This window comes from Rousettus aegyptiacus, unplaced genomic scaffold (assembly GCF_014176215.1).
Source record: "Rousettus aegyptiacus isolate mRouAeg1 unplaced genomic scaffold, mRouAeg1.p scaffold_m13_p_3, whole genome shotgun sequence".
NCBI lineage: Eukaryota > Metazoa > Chordata > Mammalia > Chiroptera > Pteropodidae > Rousettus > Rousettus aegyptiacus.
In genome coordinates this window covers 173,351,887-173,377,400 of record NW_023416306.1, presented here as the reverse complement: position 1 = coordinate 173,377,400, position 25,514 = coordinate 173,351,887, and the positions used below count along the sequence as shown (strand labels likewise).

The window sequence follows — 25,514 nt, the reverse complement described above, 5'->3', positions numbered from 1 at the left end:
CGAGCCCAGTGGGGCCCGTCTTCCCCCAAGGGCCTAAGTGGACGGAGCAGGGCCCAGTGCTCCGGGAGGCACTGGCTGGGGCCCCTGCGCCCCGGCTGTGTCCATTGTCTGCTGCTGTCTCCCCGAGAACAGCAGTCGGGGCAAGGAGACGCCTGCCTCGGTTTCCTCAGCTAACAAAAGCCTGGGAAGGGAGCCAGGGCCCCCTCTGGAAAATGCAGTCTCCCGGGGGGACTCCCGGGCGGGCGGGCGGGGGGAGTCTGGACCTGGGCCCTGCAAGAGGCGCCCCGCCCACAGCTGGCCCCCGTCGCCTGCAGGGCCAACCCCACACGGGGGCTGCGGGGCTCGTGGGCCCAGGAAGCATGTCCAGGCGCCTTCGGACCCCATGACGCCCGCGGGCCCCTCGGCTGGGGCCCCCAGGGCAGCGGGCCAGTGGACTCAGGAGCCACGTGAACAATTGATGCGTCTTTTATTCACAAATAAAGCCGTGGCAAGAGGTGATGTACATAGTTGTACAAAGGTGCGGGCACCCCTAGAAAACGCAGGACGGTCAGCAAACGGCCGGCCGCGTCGGGGCTGCCACACGTCAGCAGGCTCGGCCCCAACCCGCGTTGGGCAGAAGTGCCTCTAGGGGACCCCGCCCTGGCCACAGTGACCCCCGGAAAACGCTCGGCCTGAGGGATACCTTCCATAGAAAGCCATAAAAACATAGATCATTTGTCTTCAAATTCTCACTGCAAATTCCTCATTTGTAGGCAAAATGATATAAAAATACGCACCTGACGACCTTTACAAAACCCTCATCCCCCCTTTTTTCTGTGTGGGTTTTTGCTTTTTGCTTGTGGTCTTGGTAAGAATTCCTGCCGTGGAAGAAGGTGGCTTGGGCACAGCCGTGGGGCGCTGCCCTCCCGAGTCCTTAGGACAGGGCGGGTCCCCAGAGCAGGAGGACCCTCTGGCCCGGCCCGCAGAGGGAGCTACATGCAGCCCGAGGGTCCAGGCCGAGGAGGTGGTAAACGAGAAGGCATCCTGAACCCTGGCGGGGCCCAGGCGCTGCTGCCTGAGCCTGCACGGCCCCAAGGAAGGCGAGACCCCGAGCCCCCTCCCGCGCAGCGGGGCCGCCCAGCTCCCCAGGGACGAGGCCACGCCCGGACCGTGGGCCCAGCACACCGGATGCTGGTATCTTGAGTCCTTAGCACCAAACGCAAAACAAAGTCCAGCTCCTGGATCAAGGCACTTGCGCTGCTGTCTGGGTGGTGACGGGCACCTGTCTGCCGCACGCCCCCCTCCATCCACGCCCCTCCCCCGCCCCGCGCCCCCTCGCCGACTGCCCCTCCGCGTCCTCATCCTCCGACCCCCACCACATCCTCGCTCCATCCCAAGCCCCCTCCTCGTGCCCCCGCACGTCCCCTGCCCCGAGTCCTGGTGCCCGGCCTCAGACGTCCACCTCCTGCGGCCCCGGGGTGGCGGCGGGCGTGGTGACGGCGATGTCGAAACAGGTGACCATCATGACGTGGGCCTTGCACAGGTTCACGTGCTGCTCCAGGGCGGCCGTGGCACGCTCGAGGGCCAGCAGGTACTCAGCCGACTCGGGCTCCAGCGCGGGGTCCACCTCGACTGCGTGGGACAGCAAACAGCTGCTCAGGCCTGGGTCCGGCCAGGCCGAGGACGCTGCCCCCCATCCCAGCGTCCAGGTCCCGCCCAGGCAGGGGCAACGGGGAGCCCTGCGCACGTCACATGTCACGGGGAGCACCGGGGCTCCGGGAGGGATCAGGCTGGGCCGGGGGTCGGGGGTGGCGGGCACTCACACTGCTCCGGCCAGCGGCTGGGCTGTACCATCAGCCGGCCCTGCGTCTCGGCCAGCTCCGCGCACAGCAGCTCACGCCTGGCCCGCAGGTCCCGCAGCCGCTGCTGCCTGCGCTCCCCCAGCCGCGGCTTCACGCTGACGCACACCAGGCCCTGGTGGCAGGGGCCGGCACGGCGGGCTCCGTCATGGAGGCGCCCGCTCCCCAGGGGCTCCCCATGGGTGGGGCTCAGGGAACCCCCACTCCGTGCAACTCCAGGGAACAAGTGGTGACCTCGGAAGGCCTCTAGCCACCCACTCTCAGCCCAAGGGCACCTGGGGGCCACCGAGGGCTCGGGGCCAGCTCCTACCTTCTCCACGTCCTGGGAGAGCTGTGGACAAGAGGGAGAGGCGAGGTCGGCACACTGCCCGGCCACACCCCCAGCGGCCAACCCGCCCTGCCGGGGCCTCCTGTGCCCTGCCCGCCCCTGACCTCGGCGGCGTCCTCCCTGGGGGGCGGGCGGTGCCCCTGCAGCCGCTCCACATCATCGATCTCGTACACCTTGATCTCAAAGGGCTCCTTCCGGGACCCAGCCAGGGGCGGGGGCAGGTCCACCCACTGCCCGGGCTTGTGGCCCAGGGCCACAGTGTCCGGCAGTGGGGCGGGGATCAGCCGTCTCCGCTGCAGGCCTGGACGGTGGGGGGAGGGGGGTGCCACTTGAGCAGAGCACAGCGCCCAGCACAGGCCCTGGCCCGGGGTCCTGGGGAGAGGACACGGGGCCCCACGCCAGAAGCCCTCTGCCCAGTTCTGGCCCAGGCCCAGCCAGCCCTGGCTCCCTCAGGCCCTGACAGGCGGCCAAGCCCTGACTCACAATCCTCCCCTGCTCCTGCCGCCCCCGGGACAGACACCTTCCCTGCCCCCGCTCAGGCCTCCCACCGTCCCGCCCCTGCTTGGTGCCCCAACTGTGCCTGCCCCGCCTGTCAGCGAATGGCCGAATCCCAACCACGCACTGCGCGAGGGCCAGGCTGCCCACCCGGGTCTGCAGGGGTGGAAGGTGCAGGGGACGGAGGCGGGAACGGCTGATGGGGGGTGTCCAGGCAGCTGGGCACCAGCTCAGGAGAGGCCCAGGCTGGACCCCCAAACTCAGGCCCCCGGCTGGTCGCCCACGCCCATCACGGTGGCCCGTGTGGGCCCACTCTGACAGGGATGGGGACCGGCCTCTGTGGCAGAGGACACGCCCCGGGCCTGTTTATAAACTGGCAAGGGCTGTGCACGCCGCTGCGCCGAGAAGCCCCAGGCTCGTCTGTCACCCTGTCAAGGGCTGCGCACAGCTGGGGTGGACGGCCCCGAAGGCTGCAGAGGGCTGTGCCCAGTGGTGGGGGGCGCCGCACCCACCTGTGGCCCTCTTCTTGGGGGACTTGAGGCTGCGGGCGCGGGAGCCCGGGGAGGCGGCCCCGCCATCGCTCATGGAGTCGGGGGCGGAGGACGCGCTGCCGGTGGCCTCGCTGTCGCGCATCATGCTCTCGTAGCCGCTGCTGCCGCCGCTGTGGTAGAAGAGCGCCGTGCGGCCCATGGCGGGCGGCAGCTCGCCGCTCAGCACGCTGCTGTTGTCGCTGCCGTGGCCGCTGCTGCAGCGCTGCGGCCGCCGCGGGGCCGTCACCTTGCTGTAGGGCGAGGGCAGCGCAGGGCCCGCGGCCGGCCGCTCCCCGCCCACCGCCACGCCGCCGTCCGGGTCAGCCGGGCCCCAGGAGGGGACGCCCCTGTTGCAGGCCCCGCTGGCCGCCAGCTCGTTGACACGGCTGTGGGCGGCCCGGAGGGCTTGCTTGGTGCCCATGATGGTGCCCCGGCTGGCCTTGGCCGCCATGCTGGGTGTCGCCCGCGGGGCCAGCCTGGGACCTGTCCCAGGGCCAGCCGGGGTCCTGCCTGCCACAGGGGCCAGCGGCTTCACAGAAGCGCCCAGAGCCCTTGACCCTCCCGTGGCCAGGCTGCGGCCCTTGCCCCCACCAGCTGGGGGCTTGGGGGCCCCCACGCACTTGGCTGGGCTGCCCCTACAGGCAGGCGCAGGGCCGGCGGGTGGCACGCCCAACCTGGGCACGGCCCGGGCTGGCTTCCCGGCTGCCTCCCTGGCCTTGGCGCTGCTGTGCGCCAGGCCCTCACACCGCTCCAGTGACCCGTGGGGGGCAGGCCGGCATGTGGCCTCTGCCTTGCCAGCTCGGGCCTTCAGGCTGGACGTGGCCCTGGACACGGAGTGGTCGGCCCGGCCACTGGGCCTGGCCTCCTCGTCCCCCCGGGGAGGAGGAGCAGCTCCAGCCGGCAGAGCCACCAGAGCCGGGCTGGTCCTGTGCTCCAGGCTAGACCTGCGCACGGGAGGGGCCGGGGGGGATGCCCCGGCAGGCCTGGGGAAGAGGCCCCCCTTGGGAGCCACACTCTTCTTGCCGCTGCTGGTGGCCTTTGAGCTGCCTGGGCAGACCGCCGCTTCGGCCGCGGTGTCCCTGCAGGCCGTGGCGGGCGTGGTCACACCCAGCGTGGTAGCCCCCCGCCGCAACAACGGGGTCTGAGCCACGGCCTCCGGCCTGGGGGCCGCCCTGGCTGCTACCTCGCAGCCGTCCACCACCCTCCGGCCACAAGCCAGCACCGGGGCTGGGCTGGGCACCCTGGCCGCAGAAGCCCCCTGGAGTGGGCCACACGCGTCTCCCCGGAGCAGCCAGGGGTCCTCAAACAGGCCTCTAGGGCCAGGGGGGCTCAGCGCCAGACAACGGCAGGCCGCCTGAGCGGCCACTGAGGTAGTCCTGGGTCTCCGGGGAAGGCTGGAGTGGATGGTCTGGGCTGCGGCTGCCCCCCGCGGAGATGCGGCTCGGGGCTCCCTGCCAGGGCGGGTGGGGGCTGCTCTGGCCACGGGGACAGGACTGGCCCATGCATCCTGCTCTGACGCCCCGAGGCTGCGGTGCTCCGGGGAGTGGTCGAGCATAGGGGGGCCTGAAGGCGCGGGCCCAGCGGGGCAGTCGGGGCTGGGAGGGTCCAAGCTAGCCCCGGAGGGTGCAGGGCCAAGGCCATCAGACGTGCAGATGCTGACCTCGCTGAGCCAGGAGCTGACGGAGGAGCCGGGGCTGCCGCGGGGAGCCTGTGCGGGGCATGCGTCCAACTCGTCGGTGACGCTGCTGATGATGCTCACCGGCCTCGAACCCGAGGCCAGAGCCTGCAGGGAGCAGTCGCTGCCGAAGCTGGCCAGGCTGGCGGGGCGCCCGGGGCCGGCAAGCCCCCCCAGGGACAGCTCCTCCACCACCGTGAACACCAGCTCGTCCTCCCCGTTGAGCTCCACGGGCTGCTGCAGCGTCACGGTGGTGGTCAGCAGGCCCCGCTCCAGACGGCCACGTGCAGGCGAGCGGGGGCAGCCCCCCTGCCCGCTCATGCCCACCGGGGGCGTCCGGACCAGTCCATTGGCGCCCCCTCCCCTGGGCTCGTCTGGGGCTCTGCCGGCTTCGGACTGCCCAGGCGGTGGGGCCGGGCTGGGCAGCGGCCTTCTGCCTCCAGCCCCTGTGGCCTTGTTCGGCGCGGACGGCACAGACCCGGGGCTGTCGGCCTCCGTCTGCTCGCTCGTCGCCTTGGAGGGCTCCAGGGCTCCCCGGAGGCTGTCTGGGCTGGGGCTGCCGTGAGCTGCGCTGGCAGCCAGCGGGGCGCCCGCAGCTGTCCTGGGGGCCGGGGCCTCGGGCAGGGAGGGCTTCCTGCTGGCCGGGGCGCCCGAGGGGCCCTCGCTGCCGTCCATGCCCCCCAGCCGCTCCTGCAGCTCCGCGAAGGTGCTGCAGCGGAAGTGGTCGGCCTCCCGGGGGCCCCGGGGGGGCGGGCGGCGGCTCAGCGCAGGGATGATGGGCACGAAGTCGGGCGGGCCCTCGCCGTCCGTGAGCTCGCGGTCCGACAGCGCCGCCCCGCCCGGCCCCACGTAGATGACCGTGTCGCAGGACTGCTCACTGCCAGACGAGTAGTCGGGGTCTCCGGGCGCGCCGGAGGCCAGGCGGTTGGGGTCCGGGGCCCCAGAGCGCGGGTGGAAGGGTCGCAGGGGACGACGGACGTGACCTTCCTCGCAGGAGCTGTCCCCACCCGAGGAGCTGGACGCGTACTGGGGGCAGAGCAGGCCGTGTGGTGAGCGCCGGCCCTGCCCCGCCCCCTCGGGCACCAGCCGCGGCCACCAGGCGCAGCGATGGTGCTAAAGGTTAGGCGCGGCATCGCGGACGCCTGAGACTTGCGAGGGAACGGCAAGAACCCAGCCACAGGGGGCGAGAACGGCGCCCCTCTGCCAGGCCGAGATCCAGGCCCAGGTCCCCCCGGCACCGCCCAGGGAGCGCCCTGCCGCTGGGTGCTGGGGGGACCAGGCCGGGACGGGCACAGGACGTGCGATCCCGCCAGGCTGCCCTCCGCACCCGCCCATCCCCCGGCCAGGCGCACAGGGGCCAGGAAACCGCCCAGGCCCCCCCCACCCCGAAAGCAGCTCCGCTGTGCTCAGGCCTCTGGGCCACCCTGGGTGTGGCTCTGGGCCAGCCTGGGTGCGGCTCTGGGCCACCCCCGGGCAGGGCCGGGGGGGTGGGGGGGGTGCAGCCCACGACCCCAGGGCTCACAGGGAGTGCGAGCAGGGCTGGGTGCCCGGCTCCCCCACCACGCAGGGCATCGGCCCTTGGAGGTCACAAGGCCTCGGGGACCCTTGGGCTGGGAGGGGCGGGCGTGGGGAGGGGCCAACCTTGACCTTCTTCCTGCGCAGGCGGTGGATGCGGGCGGCCAGCTGCGCGGTGCTGAGCGTCTCGGCCTGCCGGGCCGGCTCGTCGGACACGTGGGCGATCATGGTGGTGTGGCAGTTGCTGGTGGCCAGGGACTCCCGCAGCAGCATGGTGAGCCTGTGCTCCCTGCAGCACAGGGGGGCTCAGACGCGGGCACCCAGGGAGGGCAGGCCATGGCGGGAGGCTGGGCATGGAGGCCACAGGGCTGGCGGGAGGGAGGCAGGCCTCTCGCCACAACAGGGCCGGTGAAGGGCCTGCCATCCACCTGTCCCCACCCGTGGGGCGCCAGGTCCACCCCCCAGGCCTCGTGCAGCGAGGCCCCATCAGGTGCTGGAGAAACAGAGCTCGCGAGCTCGGGGCAGACACACAGGCCAGGACTGACCCTCACGCAGCTGGTGCCCAGGAACACCCCGGCCATGCCCACCAAGGAGCCCTCCGCTCACCTGTAGGGCACGTGCTTGGCTCCACTGACCAGGGCCAAGATGACACTGCCCAGGGCTGACAGGGACAGGCACAGAGGGCCCCCGGCGGCCTCCCCGCCCCTGCCGGGCGCCCCCTCACAGCTGCCCAGGTCGATGAGGTGCAGGCGGCTGCGGCCTCCAGACACTGAAACCATGGGGGCGCAGCGTGAGGGGGCGGGCCTGACCCCTGACCCCAGCCTGCGGGGCGCCCGGCCGCGGGGACACCTACTCGCCCCCTTGCCGCCCTTCTCCATGCGGTACTGGTAGACGTGCAGCGTGAACAGCATGTGCGAGGTGTGCCGGGCGTCCTCACCGCAGCCGGCCCGGCTGCTGCTGCGGGCGGCCAGGGCCGCGTCCAGGAAGAAGGCCGCCTTCTCGGCCGTGGGTGCCCGCAGCTCGCTCTGGTTCTGCAGCTGGCCGGGCGGAGGGGGCAGGGCCTCAGTGGCTCGGGCGCAGCCACAGCCCCCCACCCAGCCGCCCCAGGCCGCCCTCGCAGCCCCGGGGTCGGCGGCAGTGCAGCGGTACCTGCGTCCCACAGACGGGGTCCTCCCGCAGGTACACGCCCGGGGACTGAGCGTCCTGGAGGCTGGCGGAGGCCACGTCGGCCAGCAGGTCCCGCAGGCTCTGGTCCCGGCCGCACACCTCCACGGCAGAGACGCGGACGGAGAAGCGGGCGCCTGTCCTCTCCCTGCGAGCCTCGATGAGCCTGAAGAGCCAGGAGATGGCGCAGGGCACGACGCCCAGGCTCTGGGGTGAGCTGTCCCTCCCGATCATGGTGTAGGACGTGCCTGCAGGCCACACCGACGGTCAGGGCCCCCGCGCTCGCCACCTGGCCCTGCCCGGGCCCCAGGACCCATCTGGGGCCACTGAGGCCCCAGGGCCTCGTCTGGCCAGCTCCGGGGCCCCCCACCTTCCAGGCCTGAGGGTTTCGGCTTCCTCTACATGAGCACCCCAGCCCGCGTGCCCACCCACTGCTGATAAAATGCACCCGATCCCCCCACAGACGGCAAAGTGGGTGATGGGGGGCTCATACCAAGGCTGGTGTGGCCAAAGGAAAAGATGCAGCCGTCTGCCCCACTGACCACTGACTGGAGCACGTCGGCCACTGTCCCTGAGCAGACCTCCGCCTAGGGAAAGGGGCAGAGTCAGGCAGGCTCCAGGATCTACTGGGCCTGGCACGCACAGGACCAGGGCGTGGAGCGGTCTCCATGCTCACAAGACACGGGCACACAGGGCACACGGCGCGAGTCCGCCAGCCGCACGGCGGGCAGACAGGCGCGCGCATGCGCACGGCCAGCGGCCTGGACGACACAGGCGCGCGCATGCGCGCTCCAGTCACACTGCCGCCGCGGACACCGCCACACGCGGGACATGCAGGGAGTGCTCCCGGAGCCACCCAAACCCGGGGCGAGGCCCGCGGCTGGTCGGGGGGCTCCCGCAGACGTGGGGTCCTCCCTGAGACCCCCCGCCTGGGGCCGGAGGTGACGAGGGAGAGACAGCGCCGCCGCTGCCCAGGCCGCTGGACCTGGCGGGCGCCCGCCTGCGCCCTGGCACGGGGCTGACCCCGGCGCCCCGGGCTGGCGGCCCCATCCCCTCACCTGCTCCGAGTCCTGGGGGAAGACGGCATCGAAGGCAAACATCTTGGGCACCACGGCTGTGGCGGTGCGGCGAGGACCCGCGCTGCCGGGGGGCCCGGCGGCCAGGTCATACAGGGTCACCTGCTTCTTCCGCGGCTCCACCTTCAGGAAGGACGCGGACTCGGCAGAGCGCTGGGCTCCCCGAGAGGGCCAGACCCGCAGCACGACCTTCACCTACGAGGCCAGCGGGAGCGCGCATCTGAGCAGCCGCCCGCCAGCCCCGCCAGCCCGGCCAGCCGCTAATTACAGGGCAGGGGGAGCCCCGCGCAAGTCAGGACGGCAGGCCAGGCCTCAGCTCGGGGATCCCCACCGCAGGAATGCCAGCGCCCCCACCCCTGCTCCGGGCCACAGTGGGTCCCGTATGAGGTCAGCAAGACAGGAAGAAGGCTGCCTGGCACAGAGCAAGTTAGCACCGGATGGGACAGGGCCGCAGGACAGAGGACAGGCAGGGCAGGGTGCAGAGTGCTCCTCAGCCCAGACGGGGAGCCGGGTGTCCAGGGGTCTGGCCCCAGAGACACAGGAGGTGTGAGAGCCAATCACCCCCCACAAGCACCCACAGTTCTGCCAGCTTCCCGGGTGGGGCAGCCACATGGCGGCCCCCCGACCCCAGGCTTGAGGAGGTCGAAACCTGCTCAGAGTCACACGGCCTGAGAGCGAGCTCTCAAAATCTCAAACCCCTAGTCCAAGGGCTGAGGACCGAAAGGAGAGAGAGGCCTGCAGAAGGGCAGAGGACCCGGCCCCACTGCCCCTCCCAGCAGGGAGGGAGCTCAGAGCCCAGCTGCCCAGGGCCCCGGGGGCCAGCTCAGGGGGCTGTAAGTGCAGCTCTGGGGGCCGACATGGCCGAGGGCCCAGACCACAATGGCAGAGGGGCACTCAGGCCCCCACAGTGCACTTCACTCCTGGCTAAGAGGAGGGGTCCCCACAGCCCTGTCCCCCCAGCTCCCAGTGCAGCCTCACCTCCTCCAGGGGCCCCCTCCCAGCTCCTAGCCCTGCGCCGGAAGGGAGACTGAGAAGGCGTATGCAAACAAGTGCCCCGGAGTGGGGACAGGCCCAAGAAGAGGGACAGGCCGGGGCCGCTCTGCAAACCCCACATGCTGGCGGGGTTCCGGCGTGCAGAAAGCAGAGGAGCCCTACCGGGGCGACAGGCCAGGGCAGGGGGAGACGGGGTGCTGCGAGGAGAGGGCCCTAATGCCCAGCGCCGCAGGAGGCCAAGGCCGGGATGGGGGGCCAGTGGGGAGCAAGGCAAGTGCTCTCGGCTCAGCTGGCAGGTGACCTGGGAGCCTCTGCCTGTGTGTCCCCGAAGCACGAAACCAGACACAAAGATGTGTCCCACCCACGCAGGAGACCCAGCTCCCTGGAGGCTAGTGTAGCCCCGCCCCCACCCATGAGGTGACAGCAGGCTCAGCAGGAAGGGGACCCCGGGATCCAAAACACCCCCAAACCTGCACCAAAACAAACGCCCTGGACTGCGCCTCCTGTGTGCGGCCCCAGGGGCCTCGGGGCAGGTAGTGGTGGGCACCTGAATCACCCCACCCCTAGGGAGCAGGCACAGACTCAGGTTCTGCGTGAGGACACCTCTGCCCGCCCCCCTCGGGTGATCCCCCGAGCCCCCACTGCAGTGTAAACCAAATTACCAGACTCATCTCAGAGCCAAGATTTTTCACAGATGTAATTGTAAGTGACAGGTACATAATGCCGGCAAAATCGGTTTACCGTGGGCAGCTCGCAGGAGGCGTCACCCCCACGAAGGCCGGGGGGTTGAGCAGCAGAACCTCGCGGGTCAGAGATTGTCGGTGGTATAGAGCATCCTCTGACTGTGTCGCGCCTCTGCCCGGCTCCACTGGCAGCCACGCTCTTGTTCCCGGATGACGCGGACTAAACTATTTCCCAGCGCCACTGCCCGGCACGCGAGATGGCCGCTTGCCGGTCACGTCTGCCAGTGTTTTTCAGCGTGGACTCCTGGCCACTCCCGGAGCCAAATGGGCTCCGCAGACGGGCAAGGATTCCTCAGCAGGGAGGGGACAGAGGGGGCCCACTAGGGGACATCGGCTGCCCGGCCTGGCACACACGGGCCCTGCAAACACAGGGGCCATGGTCTGCGAGAATCCTGTCACCGCCCCCAGAAGGACGAGCAGCAGAGACTCTCCCCTAACTGGGCAGATATTACAATGCCCCGCAGGATGGCTGCTGTGTAGGAAAAATCACACTCCGCATAAAAACGGCCTCCGGTCCTGGAGAGGGGGAGGGGCGCCCACCGTGGGGACCTTGTTTAACCCCAAGAAATGATGAATCACCCTAAATAGCGCATTAGCGTCAGGCGTGGAGCATAATCTAACTTCTTTCCGCGACAACGTTAAGTGCCTTTCAGGACGCGTTTCTGACTACGGGACGTTTGTGCGAGTGACAGGCGGGACGGGACACGGGCCAGTGGCGAGGGGCTGGCGGCCGGGGCTGGGCCTCGAGAACAGAGGGGCAGAGCCAGCCCGAGAGGGGAGGAGCCCCCGCCTGGGGCTTCCCAGGAGGGGCCTGCTGGCACCCCGGGTAACAGAGGGGTGCGCTCTAGTGCTGAGCGCCATGCCCACCTGAGACACCCCACAGCCCCACCCCACGCGCCTGCAGCCCGCGAAGCCCAGACGCTACAGACAGGCCAAGTGACCAGGCCAAGGTCCGGGCCCCTGCGGCATGGCCACTTTCCTCTGTCCATTGGGCAGGGTCCTCCCACTGGCCTGGGCGGGGCTGAGTCCCCACTCCAGCAAGCTCCTGGGGACCCCAAGGAAATGCCTGCGTGGACGTTAAGAGCCCGTCTTGCTGCGTGGGCTCACGGCCACACGTGGGCCACGGTGCACACGGGTCCTGCACACACGGGTCCCGACCGGGTGTAGGCACCGTGACCAGCAACCCAGACAGCCAGGATGCAAACCAGCCCCGGGGAAGGACTGCAGAGGCCAGGGTCAGAGCTGGGGGTGGCCAGGAGCCAGCCGGCCTATCCCGTAACCGGGCAGAGCCTTTCTGCCCCATGGGCCTCGGTTTCCCCATCTGAACCAAGGCAGCCTAAATCAACCAACACACGTGCCCTTTCCCATGGCGGGCGGCAGCTGGCATCGGCCTGGACTCCAGCCCCACCCTGGAGGCCAGCAGAGGCGAGTAAGGGGGTTCCTGGGGTCGGGCCCCAACCCCTGGTCGCATGGCGCTGAGACCCCCACCCATTTCCTGTGTCCCCACCACAGTCTCCGGGGCCCCCTGCCACCACCGTGAGCCGACGAGGGGGGCATGGGCCTCAGTCTCCCAATCTGCACCCCTGCTACCCCTCCCCCCACCACTGGCACCTGGGAAGGAAGCAAGGGCCATCCACCTCGCCTCACACCCCGGCCTTGCCCCTGCCCCGGAGGCCACCCCCAAATCAGGGTTGGGCCTACCTTTCCAACACTGCTCGGGTTGTCCTTGGCCTTGGAGCTGGCCCTGAGCAAGCAGGGGGGCGCAGGGGGCGGCCACAGCTGCAGGACCCCGCTGAAGTCCGTGGGGTAGGTGGAGGTGCCGCGGGCAGCGGGGGCCGGGGGCGGGTGGGGCTTCTTTCGCTTGGCGGCCAGGCTGAGCTTCTGGGCAGCCCTGCAGAGGACAGGTGGGCGGCACTTGGAGCTGTCCCCGTCCCCCCTGCCGCCCTACATGCAGCCGCAAGGCCCACACTTTTCTCCCTAGCAAGGTGGGCCGCGGGGCTGGTCCCCGGAGGTCAACCCGGCACAGGCCAGGCCAGGCGACAGGCAGAGCAGGCCCCGGCGCGCCCCCGGCACTGAGCATGTCCTCTCCCCACAAACCTCAGCCACTCCGTGTCCCCAACCCAGCAGCTGCTGCGGGGGGCAGAGCATGCCAGCCACTCGCGGGCTGTGTGACAGGCGAGCAGACTTGGTCTCTCTGCGCCTCAGTTTCTCCACCTCTAACGCAGGATGACGGAGCCACCAGAGGCCCTTGGGTGTGACTGACACATCAGTGCGTTCACGGCTCGGAGCACAGTGCCAGACACGGGGGGCACGGTGCTGGCGAGACCCCTGGCCCCGGCGCGGCCCGAGGCCCCAGAACCCACTGGGGGCGTCGCCCTGCTCCTCAGCAACACTCGCCCACACTCGCCCACCAGCTCCCCAGGGACCTTGCAGAGGGAAAACCGCCCAGACGCCCGGGTCTGAACCCACCCTCAAGGGGACGCTGGTGGGCATTTGAGAATGGCTCTCCTGGACTCCCAGGGGACCCTCCACACACACAGACACGCGCACACACGGCACCCCCAGAGCCCCTCCCCCACACTGTGCACCACCCCAGGCCTTCAGCACAGGCGATGCCAGGGGACAGGGATCGGCTCGGGGCCCTGGGAGCCTGCCCAGCAGGCATGCGGGCGGCCCCGCCTGCTCCGTCTCTGCACCTGCGGTGCCCGCCCAGCCGCCTCCCACAGCCCCGGCCCTCGGCCCGCTCTGCCCTGCTAGGTAGGACCGCCTGCCCCGCCTGGCAGCCCCGCCTGGCAGCCCCGCCTGGCAGCCCCGCCGCTCGGCAGATCTACCGCCGCAATTGGCTTAACTCCCCTCATCTTTAACAGGAGTTGTCTTTTAAGAGGCCCCAGGGACGGCTTTCCTCCTGGCGAGGTGTCATCACAGAAAATAAAAGTAATCTACGACGCCTGGCGGATCCTCACAGAGCCAGTGGGGGCAGGAGTGCTCAGGGACGCCAGGCGGGGCTGGGGCGAGGTCCCAGGGGCAGGGGGGCGGACCCCACGAGCGACCCAGACCTCACGGGGCCCTCAGCCACAAGCAGACACTGACCCAACTCCTGCCTGAGCCCACGTGTTTATAAACCTCGAAAACTCCTGCACGGAAAAGCCCCTCGTCCCCCTGTCCCCCCAACTCTCTCATCCCACTCGCCTTCCTCAACCCCTTTGTCCCCCTCTGCCCAAGGGTCACACAGGCCGGGTGGATCGGGGGCCACCAGCATCCCCTGGGCACAGGGTGCCGCGGGGCAGGGGGCTCTGAGAAGGGCAGGGCCGGGCCGCACCCCGACTGCAGTGACAGTCACAGGAGGCGGCGGCTGGGCAGGGGCCAGGGGAGTCCAGGCCGTTGCCTCAGAGCCTCAGCTCGCAGGCTCCCCCGTGCCCCCCAATCCCCAGCTCGGCCCCACGTCTGGGTCCCCCAACTACGGCGCGCTCCACCGCAGCTTCCCGCCAACCACGTGCGAAGAAGCCGCAGCCCGCCTGGCTCTGCCCCGGGCGGCTGCTGGGGAGACGGAGCAGGGACGGCCAGGCAGGGGGGCCGGGGCCTGGACCCGACTCCGGCCTGGAACGGCCGAGGAGCCCCATGGATGCACCCCTGTCTGGGATGGGGTGGCAGTGCCCGTCGCTGGGGCTTCAGGGAGGGCAGCACACAGGACCCGCCGGGCACCAGCCCAGGCTGAGGGGCGTCGGCCGAGCCCTCAGGGACACGCGACAGGGCCACAGACAGCCCTGAGGAGATGTGCCCCCCACCCCACAGCCAGCTCCCCCGAGGCCGTGTGGTGTGGAGCATCCTGAGCCCACACCCCCACACCTCAAGGGGACGTGGAGGCCGGGGAGGGGCCCTGGGGGCACTGGGGGAGGCTGGAGAGACAATGGGCTGGAGTCTCCAGGCTGCACACGCCAAGACCAGGGGGCGGGGCTTGGCCCTGTGGGATACGTGCGAGGCCCGAGGGTCCGGCAGCCCCCGTGACCCTCGGGGACCAGAGGTTGGTGGCACGGACCTCAGCTGCAACCAGGCCACCTGCAGAGCCCCAAGCGGGAACACAGGGAGGTGCCCTTCCCCGCCGGACACGCCTGAGTCCCCTGTGGCCAGAGGCAGGGCCCGCCAGCCCCCGGGGTCCGCTCTCAGCCAGGCGTCTCGGCCCCACATCTGACCTAACCCGGGCAGCCCCGCCCCATCGGTGGCCAGGCCTGAGGGCTGGGCCAGGAAGCTGCCCTGGACCACTGGCCCTGTCCCTGCCCTCGCCAGCGTGACTCAAGGCCATGTCACCACACTGACAAGGCCCCCAGACGGGCACTCCCTCCCGAGACGAAACCCAGGCCCGGGCAGACTGGGACCAACCGGCAGCCGCGGCTAGTGCTCCGGGCTGGCACGGCCTGCAGGGGCGGGCCCGGGGGGCCAGGCCGGCTCTGCCCTCGAGGGCCCCAGCCTTTGGGGGGCACACAGACCTGGGCAGTGGGGGTGGAGACAGCAGGGGTGCGACCCGGGCCTCACAGAGACTAAGGACAGGGGGTGCCGCGCCCAGGCCCGTGGGGGCCCATGGCACAGCTGGGGAGTCCGGGGCCAAGGTGGGCCCTGCAGGGGTGAGGCACGCTGGGAGGGACACGCGGGGAGCGGGGGCGAGTGTGAGTGGCCTGAGCCCCCCTCGTCCTCGGAGGACGCCTCCAGAAAGCCTGCCGATGCCCCGGGCTGGGCCTCTCAGCCCTGCGCACCCAGATCCCACCGGTTCACAGGCTGCTCCCCTGCTCGGCAGGGGCCCTGCAGGACGGGGGTTCGCCAGGCCCAGAGCCGGTCCGAGGGCGAGCGAGGGGCTGGGGGAGCGGGGGGCTCTGGACCGTCCCCCAGCCCCTCGCCGCCATCCCCCCAGCCTCCTGGGCTCGCTGGCCCTGGTCATTGACTCGCGTAAACAAGAAAAGAAATATTTTGCTTTTTTACAAAAAAAATTGCCTCTTCCAAACGAGAAGGTAATTTCCCAGGCAGTTGGCCTTGACAGCCCTCCATTACCCCGAGGAGACACACGGCCGCCCAGACGTGCGGGACCCATTCTGGCCAAGCCAGAGTTTCCACAGCAGCGAGGAGCACCCCGCGCCCCCCGCCCCCGTCAGCCTGGGGCAGCTGCCAAGGGGACCGTAGACCGGAGGCCAGGGACCATGGCCCCAGCACCCCCGACCCCACGCTGCGGGGGAGGGGCAGCCCTCCAGGCAGACACTGAGGAGGGGGCCCCAAGAGAGTGAGGGGGTGTGCTGGCAGTCCCCCCACCCCTACCTGCTGAGGAGACTCCCAGCAGCTCTTCCCACGGCGTCTGGATTCAGGGGTGAAGGGGTGAGCCCCAGGAAGGCCCAGAGGGCCGAGCAGGAGAGAGAGAGAACGCGGCATCTTACGGAGGCAGGAAGGCGGATGTTACAGCTGTGTGTGGGGGGGTCTCTGGGTGGGGAGTTGGGGTCACCAGAGCCTCCGGAGGAAACATAATTACAGGGCCGGCCCCGGGGCTCAGCCTCCCCAGAACGTGGGCGGGGTGGCACGTGGCACACCGAGCTCCGGTCACAGCCGCGGCCGGGCACACCGGCCAGCCCCGACCAGCTGGGGGTGCGCCGCGCCCCACGGGGGCGAACCAAAGCCTGGGTGTGCAGGTGTCGCCGGAGCACCCCACCCGGCTGCCCGCACGGAGGTCAGGAGCTGAGGTCCCGGAGAGGACCCGAGGCCAGTGCGGGCCGCAGGGGGTGCATGGAGGGAGCCCTCGAAAGCTCAGCCCCACCCCCGCCCTGCCGCCCCAGCGATGCCAGGCCCCGCCCACCCTTGGAGCCCGCCCAGTCTGTGGCAGCACTCCGCCCCGCCCCGCGGCCACCAACGCTGCCTCCACAGATGCCCGCCCCCCCCACCCCATGGCGGGGTCGGCTTTGCTTCTGCAGGTCCCGGGAGGCTGGCGGTGGGAGCACAGAGCACGGTTGTGTGCCTGAGCCTCCCGGGGCAGGGTCCCGCAGCGCCACGTCTCCTGGGGACTCTTCCTCTCTGAGCCACGGCACCCCAAAAATAAAGGGAGGCTGTCCAGCCCAGGGCACCTGGTCTCATTCAATGGTTAAGGGTGCTGTAGCCCCAAAAGGCAGAGGGTCTCAGAAGGAGCTTGGGACGCGTTCCCAGCTGGGACACCACCCCAAACCTGGCCCACAGCCCTTCGAGAGGCCACTGTGATTTGGGGCATCCTGCAGGCTGGATGTCACGGCAGCCGCAGGGCCCCCCAAGACCCTGGGAGACACGGCTCCCCTGTCCCAGCCCAAGTGCCTGTTTCTATGGTAACTTCCCAAGGTCCGTGGCAGCCTTGCCGGGCTCCAGACGAAAGGGGCGTGGCACGCGCCCTGCGGGGGCCAGAGGGTCACCGACGAGCCCGTGTGGCCCCCAGACCGGAACCGCTGGGGCGGCTCGGCGTCGTGGGGTCGCAGGCTTAGATGCGCCCGAAACCGCAGCCTGATGCAGAGTGGTGGCTGCGCACAGCCCAGGCAGAGACGGACCAGACAGGACACTCAGCGGCCCCAACACGGGGCCCGAGCCCCCCAGGCAGACGCCGCCCCCGCCCCGGGCCCCGCAGAGGGACGGTCCCAGCTGGGCCCTGCGCCTCGCGCTGGGACATGGTGACGTGCTCGGCAGCCGGGTGCCCTGACAGCACCCCCATCGCACACCCCACCCACCGCTCCCCAGTCAGGCGAGCGGCCCCCACCTGCTGACCGGGGGCCTGTCCTGCGCCCGGGCATGATTCGTGGCCAGGCCGACCGGCGGCCACAGGGCTGCTGGTGGGACAGTGACCTGTGGCTGGGCCAGCCGCCGCCGCTCATTACCACCATCACATGCTGAACGAACGCGGGCCCTGGGTCTGCGGAACCCCAGCCCTTTGGGGGAGGGTGGGGGGGAGCTGAGGCAGAAACTGCTCCCTGCCCCTGAGCCCGCCTTCCTACCTCAGCTCACGGAGTCCCCCCATTCCGACCCCCAACACCAGCCGACACCCTCAGAGCCTGCAGCCTGCAAAGCCACAGCCAGACATCCCCGGCACCCAGGCAGCAAACCCCGGCTCCAGTCACCCCCAAACACCAGAGCTCAGGCCTGCAACGGGGACCCACTTGGCTCCTGGCTGACGGTGGGCCAGACCCAACTGCCGCGGGCACACTAGCTGTGGAGAGTGCCCCCGGGAGGGGGAGGGGACGGGGGGCCCAGGCGCAGCCTGTCCTCGAGGACCCCTCCCTAGTTCACCCCAAACTCCTCTGCCGCTTGGAGATGCCGCCTTGGACCCTGTCCCCTCTCTGGCGCCCCGGCGACCAGGAGGTGCCTCGGGCCCCCGTCGGCCTTCCCTGCAGCCCCGGCCCGCGCTGGCCCAGGACGCCCCAGCAGAGCCCGCGCCCGTCCCGCCCTGTGCAGTGCTCTCTCCGCCTCCCGAAACTCTGAAGAACGCGCCATCCGACAGGTGAGTAAACTGAGGCACAGAGAGGCTGTGTGACTTGCCCAGGGCTGCACAGCTTGGAAGGGGTGGAGACTGGGTTTGAACTTGGCTGTATCCCACACTTGGAACGAGAGGCCCCTCTAGACCGTGCCGGGGTGCCCTGAGAGGCCAGCAGGGGTGGCTGGCACAGGCGTCCAGCCACGGGACGCCACAGCGAGGCCGCGGTCCCCCGGGGCGGCCGCAGATCGAGGGAGCAGGAGCCACAGCCCAGCCCGGAGGACGTACCTGACAAAGAAGGAGGCTGCGGCCGACGGGCCCGGGGCTGCTGCGCAGGCCCCGCCGCGGCCCCACAGCTCCGGCGTGCCGCCAGGGCCCACGGGGGGGACGCCGTCTCGGACTGTGTCTGCCACCGCCACCGCGGCCACGGCCGCCTCGGCCTGCAGGGAAGGAGGGGGCGCGTGAGCAGACGGCCCCGGCCCCTGCACCCCGCCCCTGCCAGCTTGGGGCGCGGGGCGGCCCGCCCACAGGGCCCCGTGGAGTCACGGTGGACACAGAGGCCGCCCTGGGCCTGAGTCCCCAGCCCCTCCCCCATTAGGAACGCCATGCTCAGAACAGAGGGGCGGGACCCCCAGCCCTCGGCCCTGCACCCAGAGGCCTGATTAGAGAAGAAACCACAATAAACATTTGCCACAAGTTGCTAATTGCCCCGTGTGTGATATAACATACAACGTCCCCATGATCTGAAATACAACCCTGGCATTTCCCGCTAATTAGCTAAAATAAATCCCGGAGAGGACAGCCTCCCAACAAAGCTCAGATGTAATTGCGAGCTCCCGGGATGGCGCCGGCCAAGTGACCCAGCCACCGCGCGTCGCCAGTCCCACAGGGGGTGGCCGTGGCCAGGGCAGCAGGGGGCGGCCTGTCCCAGCCAGCCACGGCACGGCCCCGTTCCCTGTGCCCAGCCCTCCGGGCCCCCCGGGCACCACGGCCGTCGGCAGCCACGGCTGTGGCTCCCTCTGCGAGGTGGCAGCCACACTCTGGAGGGCCCGGCGTCCTCGGGGTCTCCCAAGTGACACCAGCAGAATAAGCCGCACAGGCCCCAGGAAGAATGTTCTGGAAGGAGGTCCTGCCACCTCAGGGCGGCGCTGCTCCTCACAGGGCCAAGGGTCTCAGCCCACCCGGCCGTGGTTGGCACTGGCTTGTTAACCCCTCTTGGGACACAGAGAAAACATGTCTGCAAAGGAAGTTCACAGACAGCCCCGAGCCTCAGGCTGGACAGAAGCCGAGCACCCCGCCTGGCCCCGGGGCACTGGCTGTGCCCCCAGGGCTGTGAGGTCCACGGCGGAGCAGGGCACACCCGGAACGGCCCAGGCCCTCGCCGGGCCCTGCGCAGCACACCGGGCCCTGCCGCCCGCCTTGCCTTTGCCCGCAGGGCAGGGACTACGCACCCCTCAGAGCTCAGCCCGCTCATCTCCGAGCCATTCCCTGCCCTGGCCACCCCTGCCGGCCCCTTCCCCCCGCCCGTCCAGTGCTTCTCACCCGGAGTGGCAGGGCCGCACTCAACGGTGCCGGCTTTCCCGAGTACCCGGCGCACGCCGGGACAGGGGTCCCCGCAAGGGACCCGCTCCGCCTCACCGGCTGGCACTCGGTCTGTCCTCCAGGCGCACACAGCCTGGGGGACACACAGACCAGGCAGACCCAGCCCGCGGCCAGGCGGGCCCCCAGCTCACGGGGAACGTTCTGCAAGGAGGGCCGGCCAGGCCTGGACCCGGGCAGTGAGAAAGCTGCTTCTTTGGGGGCGATGAGGGCCGCCCACGCCCGCCGTCCGCCTTACACGCCCACGACATGTCACTCCCTGACCTCGCGTGAGAATTCCTTGCCCGTCACTAACACGTGTGCGCCCCGCAAACGCGCTAACCTCCGTTGTCGGGCAGAGTGGCGCAGGAAGAACTAACTTTAAAGTTATGTCCCGTCGATGTCACCACGGGGGCAGGGCTGGGCGCGCTGAGACCCCGGGGTGCGCGGCCCGCGGCTGGGGCCACCCGGTCCCCCGCGGCAGCTGACAGCGTCCGTCACCGAGGCTCCCCGACGGCTCCGCGCCCCGCCCAGGGCCCCAGCCACCCCAGTCAGGCCAGCACCCGCGCCTCCCGCCGGCGACGGCGCGGCCCCCGCGGGCGCCTGGCCTGGCCGAGCGCCCACACTGACCTGCCTGGGGCGTCCCGCACACATCTCGGCTCCGCCGTCCCACGAGCTGCCGAGACACGGCTCCGACCGCCAGGACGGCCGCTGCCGACTCCTGCCAGAAGCAGAACCCGGGCGTGCCAAAAGAAGCCGGGGTGGGGAACGGGGGGCCGGGGGGGAGACCACAACACGGGGCGGAGACAGGGGTGAGCGGCAGGCGGGCAGCCAACGAAACGTGATGGAGGCGCCAGGACAGCAACAAAACAAAAGCGAGGAGAGGAGAGCGTGAGGCCACCTGCCCGGGGACACCGCCTGGCGCGAGCCCACCTGCCTGGGGACACCGCCTGGCGCGAGCCCACCTGCCCGGGGACAACCGAATGGAGAGAAGAAATAAAGGAAAGCGGCGTACGCGTGCGACTGGAGAAAGAAAACCTGACCCAGTGGGAAGATAGACTGTAGAGCGAGACAAAATGTAACGGGGACAACCGCATGGCGCAGAGGAGCACACCTGACAAGGGGACGCACCGCCCATGCGCGCTGAGCCCAACCTGCCCGGGGACGCCCGCCTGGCGCGAGCCCACCTGCCCGGGGACGCCCGCCTGGCAGAGGGCTCGTGCGGCCACCACGAGGGGCCAAGTCCCAGGCGGTGCCCATGGCGGGGCAGCGGGGTTCCACGGAGCACAGTTTGGGAAACACGACACTAACCCATTTCCTAGGGAGCCATGAGGACTCCACATGGGTCAGGGTCTGGCACGGGACGGACGGCGTGAACCAGTGCCTTGGGACGGAGCCCTCCCTGGGGACCATTTCGTGCCGAGAGGCGGGGAGAGCAGAGGGGGCAGAGGGCGAAGAGGTGGCCGGGCTGACCTTGCAGAAACAGACTCAGCTGTGCAAGGGGCGTGGGTGGCACTGTCCGGTGGGTGTGCGCCGGGCACCGGGGCCCCACTGGGGCAGACCCACTGCCCCTCAAAACCGCTTGGTCACCCAGGGGGCTGAGAATGTCCCACCCCCTGCAGGGGGCTCGTCCCACCTCCATGTCTCAGAGCCAGCTTTGCGGCAGCCTCATGGGAGAGGGGATCACCCTGTCCAACCTCCACTCCACAGTGGGTGAACTGAGGTCCGGAGGGAGGCACTGGCAACGGGTCGGGTTCAAGAGACAGGCCAGAACCCAAACAGAGCTCCGTCCATACCTCACCGCCCAGCCACGTCCCTAAGGACAGGCGGGCACTGGCCAGGGGCCCTGCCAGGGCTCATGCAGGGCGAGGAGGCAAGCAGGCTGGCATGGGGGGCAGCAGGAGCAGTGTCCCCCAACGTCTGTGAGTGGAGGAAACCCCGGCCCCTCCCAGACCCCCACCAGAATGACTTCACCTCCCATTCTGCACACCAAAGTGGCCTGCAACACCTCCTCCAGGAAGCCCTTCGCCCTCCCCATCCAGGCCAGGCCTCCACTGTCCCAGCCCCCATGGCTGGCCGGGAACCCTCTGCTCCAAGTCCTCCCTGGTCTGTGAGCCCTGGGACCCTGGGTGGGGCCTGGCCGGTGTCCACAGGGCTCGGGCAGGTCTGCGCAGGCCCAGCTGGCCTGGACCTGAGGCAGCAGGTGTCACCCAGCCCCGCTCCTGCGTCCCAGCCTGTGCCACCACCAGCCCACTGTGGGGTCAGGAGGCCGAAGCCTCCGCCTCCGGCCATCTGACTGTGAGCGCACATGCCTTGGGAGTGTGGTTGGCAGCTGTGTCCCGGCGGAGCAGGCCAGGACAGGGGTCTGGGGTGGCCCCAGGGCCACTGTCCAGCAGTGCAGCTGGGCTGGGCGACAGGCCAGAGTCTGGCTCTGGAGGGCCCCTGACGCAGTCCGGAAAGCAGCCGCCGGACTGACCCACTGGGTGGCCCCAGAGCCAGAAGCCTCAGTGGGCATGGCAGGAGGAACAGCCCAGCAAGGGCGGAGCTCTGCGCTCCCGGCCCAGGGAGCGGGCCGCGGTGCTGACGGCTGCCCCGCTCCACGCAGGGCTCTCCCGGGGGCACGGCCACAGCATGGCCCCTGCAGGCCCCCGGGCCGGCTCCCAGCCACAGCGCTCAGGACACTCCAGGCCAGAACGTCCCTCCACGTCCAAAGACCACCCCCCTGGCCAGGGCCGGCATCCTCCTCCAGCCTCCCCTGCCTCGTCCTGCCCATCTTGATCCCTCCTCTCCACGCCATGGGACAGGTGAGCTGCAGCCCCAGCCGCCCCGCTGGCCAGACCCAGGGCCCGACCGGCCAGATCCGCGTTTGCGCCCAGGGGCCGCGGTGGGCTGTCGTCGGCGAGGCGCAGCACGTCCCCACAGAAGCGCATGACCCCGGAGCCTCACGCGAGACGTTCTGACATTCTAGGGCCACGGCCAAGGACCGACGCCGGGGCGGGGAAGTGGCCTCGTCTGCGTCCTCATGTCTGTTTGTGCTTCTGATGATGTCCCTATCGATCTCCAGGACTGCCGTCTGATTACAAGTCCATCTCCGCCCGCCGGAATGAGACCATCGCGCCCACGAAATGGAGACGGGCTCGAAGGCCGGTTTTACGGTGCACAGGTGACCAGCAGGGCCCCTGGCCGGAGCACGGTGAGCCCACCGGGCACGGACACCAGGGCCTCCGACCCTGCCGCTCCTGCTGCCAGCTGCCCCCAGGGGCCTCCAGGGGCCTCCGAGCGAGGGCCAGCCCGCTCCCCACCTGGTGCACGCGGCTCCCTCCCCAGGTTAGGCGGCCTCCGCTGTCCCCGCCACACCGCACCCTGGGCCCACCATCTCTGGCACTTCCCTCCGGGCCCAGCTTGATGCCACCTCCTCCAGGAAGCCGCCCAGCTCTCCTGAGCTGCCTCCCCACCTCAGTTCTGCCAGGCAGCCCTGTCCTTGGGCCAGGAAGGACCGAGGGGTGCACAGTGGGGGCTGGTGTCCCCCTCCTGGCCTCGCCCAGGGCGCATCTTCACCCCAAGTAGAGGCAAGCTCAGGTCCCGAGTCCTTCCCAGAGCCCTCCGTGCACCGAGCCCCAAGGACAGGACAGCCTCACAAGAGCCAGCATCAGCAGCAGGGGCGAAGGCCACAGTGGCAGTGGCAATGCCCAGCCCATCTCGCTGACCTCAAGGGGCCAACAAGCCCAGAGTGGGGGCAGGGCAGGGGTCTGTCACCCACGGAGACGGAATAGGACCTCGCTCCAGCACCTAGGGCCCTTCCGCCGTGTTCTGCAGCCGCACCAGGCACAGAGACACCTGCTGGGCGAGCCTATGCAGCCGGCTCACTGGTGCCCAGCCACTCGCTGACGGCTCCGTCCCCAGCACACGGGGGGAGGGGCTTTCCATGCACCTGCATGCACCTGCTCGGCCACAGCCTGGCCTGGTCCATGCCCCTCCGCCCTCCCCTCCCTCATCCCCAGCCCTGTCTCCTGGCCAGGCCTCCAGCTTCACACCTCGGGGAGCCCTCCGGCGTCACGCCTCTGGCCCCCACACAGCCCGCTCCCTCTGACTGGATGGTTCCCTCCCACTTGGCTCTGGCGAACCCTCTGCCCTCCACCAAGGCGACGGGGACAGCCGAAGGCACCACCCCCCGGAGAAAGTCCCCCCAAGTCACGCAGGGCTCAGGCAGAGCAGCCAGGTGCCTTCTGAGGAAAGACCCCCCCCCCCCGAGACAGCCGCCCAGCCCCAACCCCAAACCAACTCCCTCCAGTGTCCCTGGAGCCTCCTGATCCGATAACACGCCCTCTCCTGACCCTCCATCCTGGTGCCCCTCCCAGACCGAAGACACCTGGGAGACACCCCCCAACAAAGCTCTGAGGCTGATGCAACAGCGGCCAGCCCCCAGCCCCCCAGCCCCCCTCCATCTGACTGTGGAGCCGATGCCTGCCCAGAGCTCTCCCGGACACCGGCCGGGTCCGTGACACCCACAGCACCCACGGGTGCCCGAGCCTGGCTCCATGGAGGGCGCGCCCACTGCTGGGTGACACTTTGATGGGCAGGGGCCATTCCGCAGTCGATCGAGAAGAGTGGCTCATGATTACGGGCCACGGCGGGCCCCCTGACACCCCGACACGGTGTCGCCTGTCTGTGGGGCAAGTCTGTGTCACCCTGGCCACAGCCCTGGGGCTGGCCTGGCACGGCAGGAGAGCCTGGGGGGGGCGGGACCACTGGGGACCTTCCTCACATGGTGTCCCCCCCGCCCGAACACCTGAGGATGGGGGGGGTCTCGCTGCAGGAGCCCAGGGGCCCTCTCGTCAGCCCGCAGTGCCACACACGGTCTAGGAAGCAAGGCCAGGCTCGCCGACTGGAAGCTGGCGCGTTCCGGGGACGTGCAGGACACTGACCCCCAGTGACCTGCAGGTGGACCTGACATGGGCCGTGGGACTATTGGGGAGCACCCCCCAACGTCCACAGGAGAAGCTGCGCCGCAGGCGGGATGTGGACCGCGGCCCCCGGGACGGGTCCCGCGCGGCCGCCCACGGCCCTGCCCCGGGGCCCCAGGAGGCCGGCACTCACCAGGCACGTCGGTGGCAGGAAGCTGTTGACCCTCGAGACACTCCACACGCCCTCGAGGCACTGCTGGGCCTGGATGGTGACGGTGCTCAGCGCCCCGCCCCGGCCGGCAGGCGCCACCGACACCTGGACGCTGGGCCCGGATGGCCAGGCCAGCGCCTTGCCCCTGTCCGGCCCCGCCTGGCCCGGCGGCACCGGGGCATCCCGCGGGCCGGGCGCGGCGGCGGGGCCGGGCGGCATGAGGCCCGGGCCTCCGGGGCGGGTGTCGAGGTCCTCGAGGCTGGTGGGGGCCTGCAGCAGCCGCAGGGCGTCCCGCGTGAGCTGGGTCAGGTGGGCAGCGCAGACGTCACAGGGGCGCTCGGCCTCCGGGCGGCACAGTGGCGGGACCCCCGGCGCCGGGAGCTTGTCAAGCAGCAGAGCAGAGAGGCATGGGTCCTGGGGAGCAGGAGACGACGGTGGTCAGAGCACAGGTGCCAGGGCCCACCTCCCGCGCCCCGCGCCCCACGGCGCCCAGCCGGCCCCCGCCGTGGCCGCCGCGTAATCCGCAGCTGGTTAATAAGCCCCGACCGGGTCCATCTGCACCTGCGCAGCAGGGAGACAATTATCGGAGCCGCACGGTGAGGCCGCAGCGCCCAAGACACCGGCCCCTCCTCCCATCAACGCCGCCGGGCCGGCTCACGGCCTCCGAGGCGTCTGCACGCGCCCCGACACCCAGGCAGCAAGTGGCCAAGGCCGCCGGCTGGAGGGGTATGCAGGGGCCGCAGAGGCAGGGCCAGACCCCGCCCCAGCCCGGGGCCTCCACGGCTCAGCCAGGCGACTCCGCACCCCAGGGCACCCGCTTACTCCAGACCGGGGAGGGCCACCCTGGCTCACTGGTCAAGGCGGGGCTGGGGGCTGCTTTCCAAGTCTCCAGCCCCAGGGGTGGGGGGATCGAGAGGCAGACAACATACCAAGGGGGGCCACGGGATTACACTCTGCAGGGGGAGCGGGCCACCCCAGGTCCCCGAGCCGGCCATCAGGGAGCGG

The 25,514-nt window shown here is 70.3% G+C and overlaps 1 protein-coding gene across 2 annotated transcripts in view; it reads right to left on the bottom strand.

Annotated features, from left to right (window-relative positions):
• Positions 1-449: 449 nt before the first annotated feature.
• The window catches only part of KIF26A (kinesin family member 26A), a 38,217-nt gene continuing 13,152 nt past the window's right edge, over positions 450-25,514 (bottom strand). For both annotated transcript variants that reach the window (XM_016121394.2, XM_036217847.1), the window contains exons 3-16: positions 24,492-24,923; positions 18,105-18,256; positions 12,059-12,248; positions 8,604-8,816; positions 8,039-8,132; positions 7,531-7,793; positions 7,235-7,418; positions 6,988-7,150; positions 6,508-6,670; positions 3,174-5,892; positions 2,271-2,467; positions 2,149-2,169; positions 1,803-1,953; positions 450-1,611 (exon numbers count right to left, since the gene is read on the bottom strand). In XM_016121394.2, coding sequence (XP_015976880.2) covers positions 1,430-1,611; positions 1,803-1,953; positions 2,149-2,169; positions 2,271-2,467; positions 3,174-5,892; positions 6,508-6,670; positions 6,988-7,150; positions 7,235-7,418; positions 7,531-7,793; positions 8,039-8,132; positions 8,604-8,816; positions 12,059-12,248; positions 18,105-18,256; positions 24,492-24,923 — 5,124 coding nt within the window. In that variant the 3' untranslated portion in view covers positions 450-1,429. The remainder of the gene's footprint in view (positions 1,612-1,802; positions 1,954-2,148; positions 2,170-2,270; positions 2,468-3,173; positions 5,893-6,507; positions 6,671-6,987; positions 7,151-7,234; positions 7,419-7,530; positions 7,794-8,038; positions 8,133-8,603; positions 8,817-12,058; positions 12,249-18,104; positions 18,257-24,491; positions 24,924-25,514) is intronic.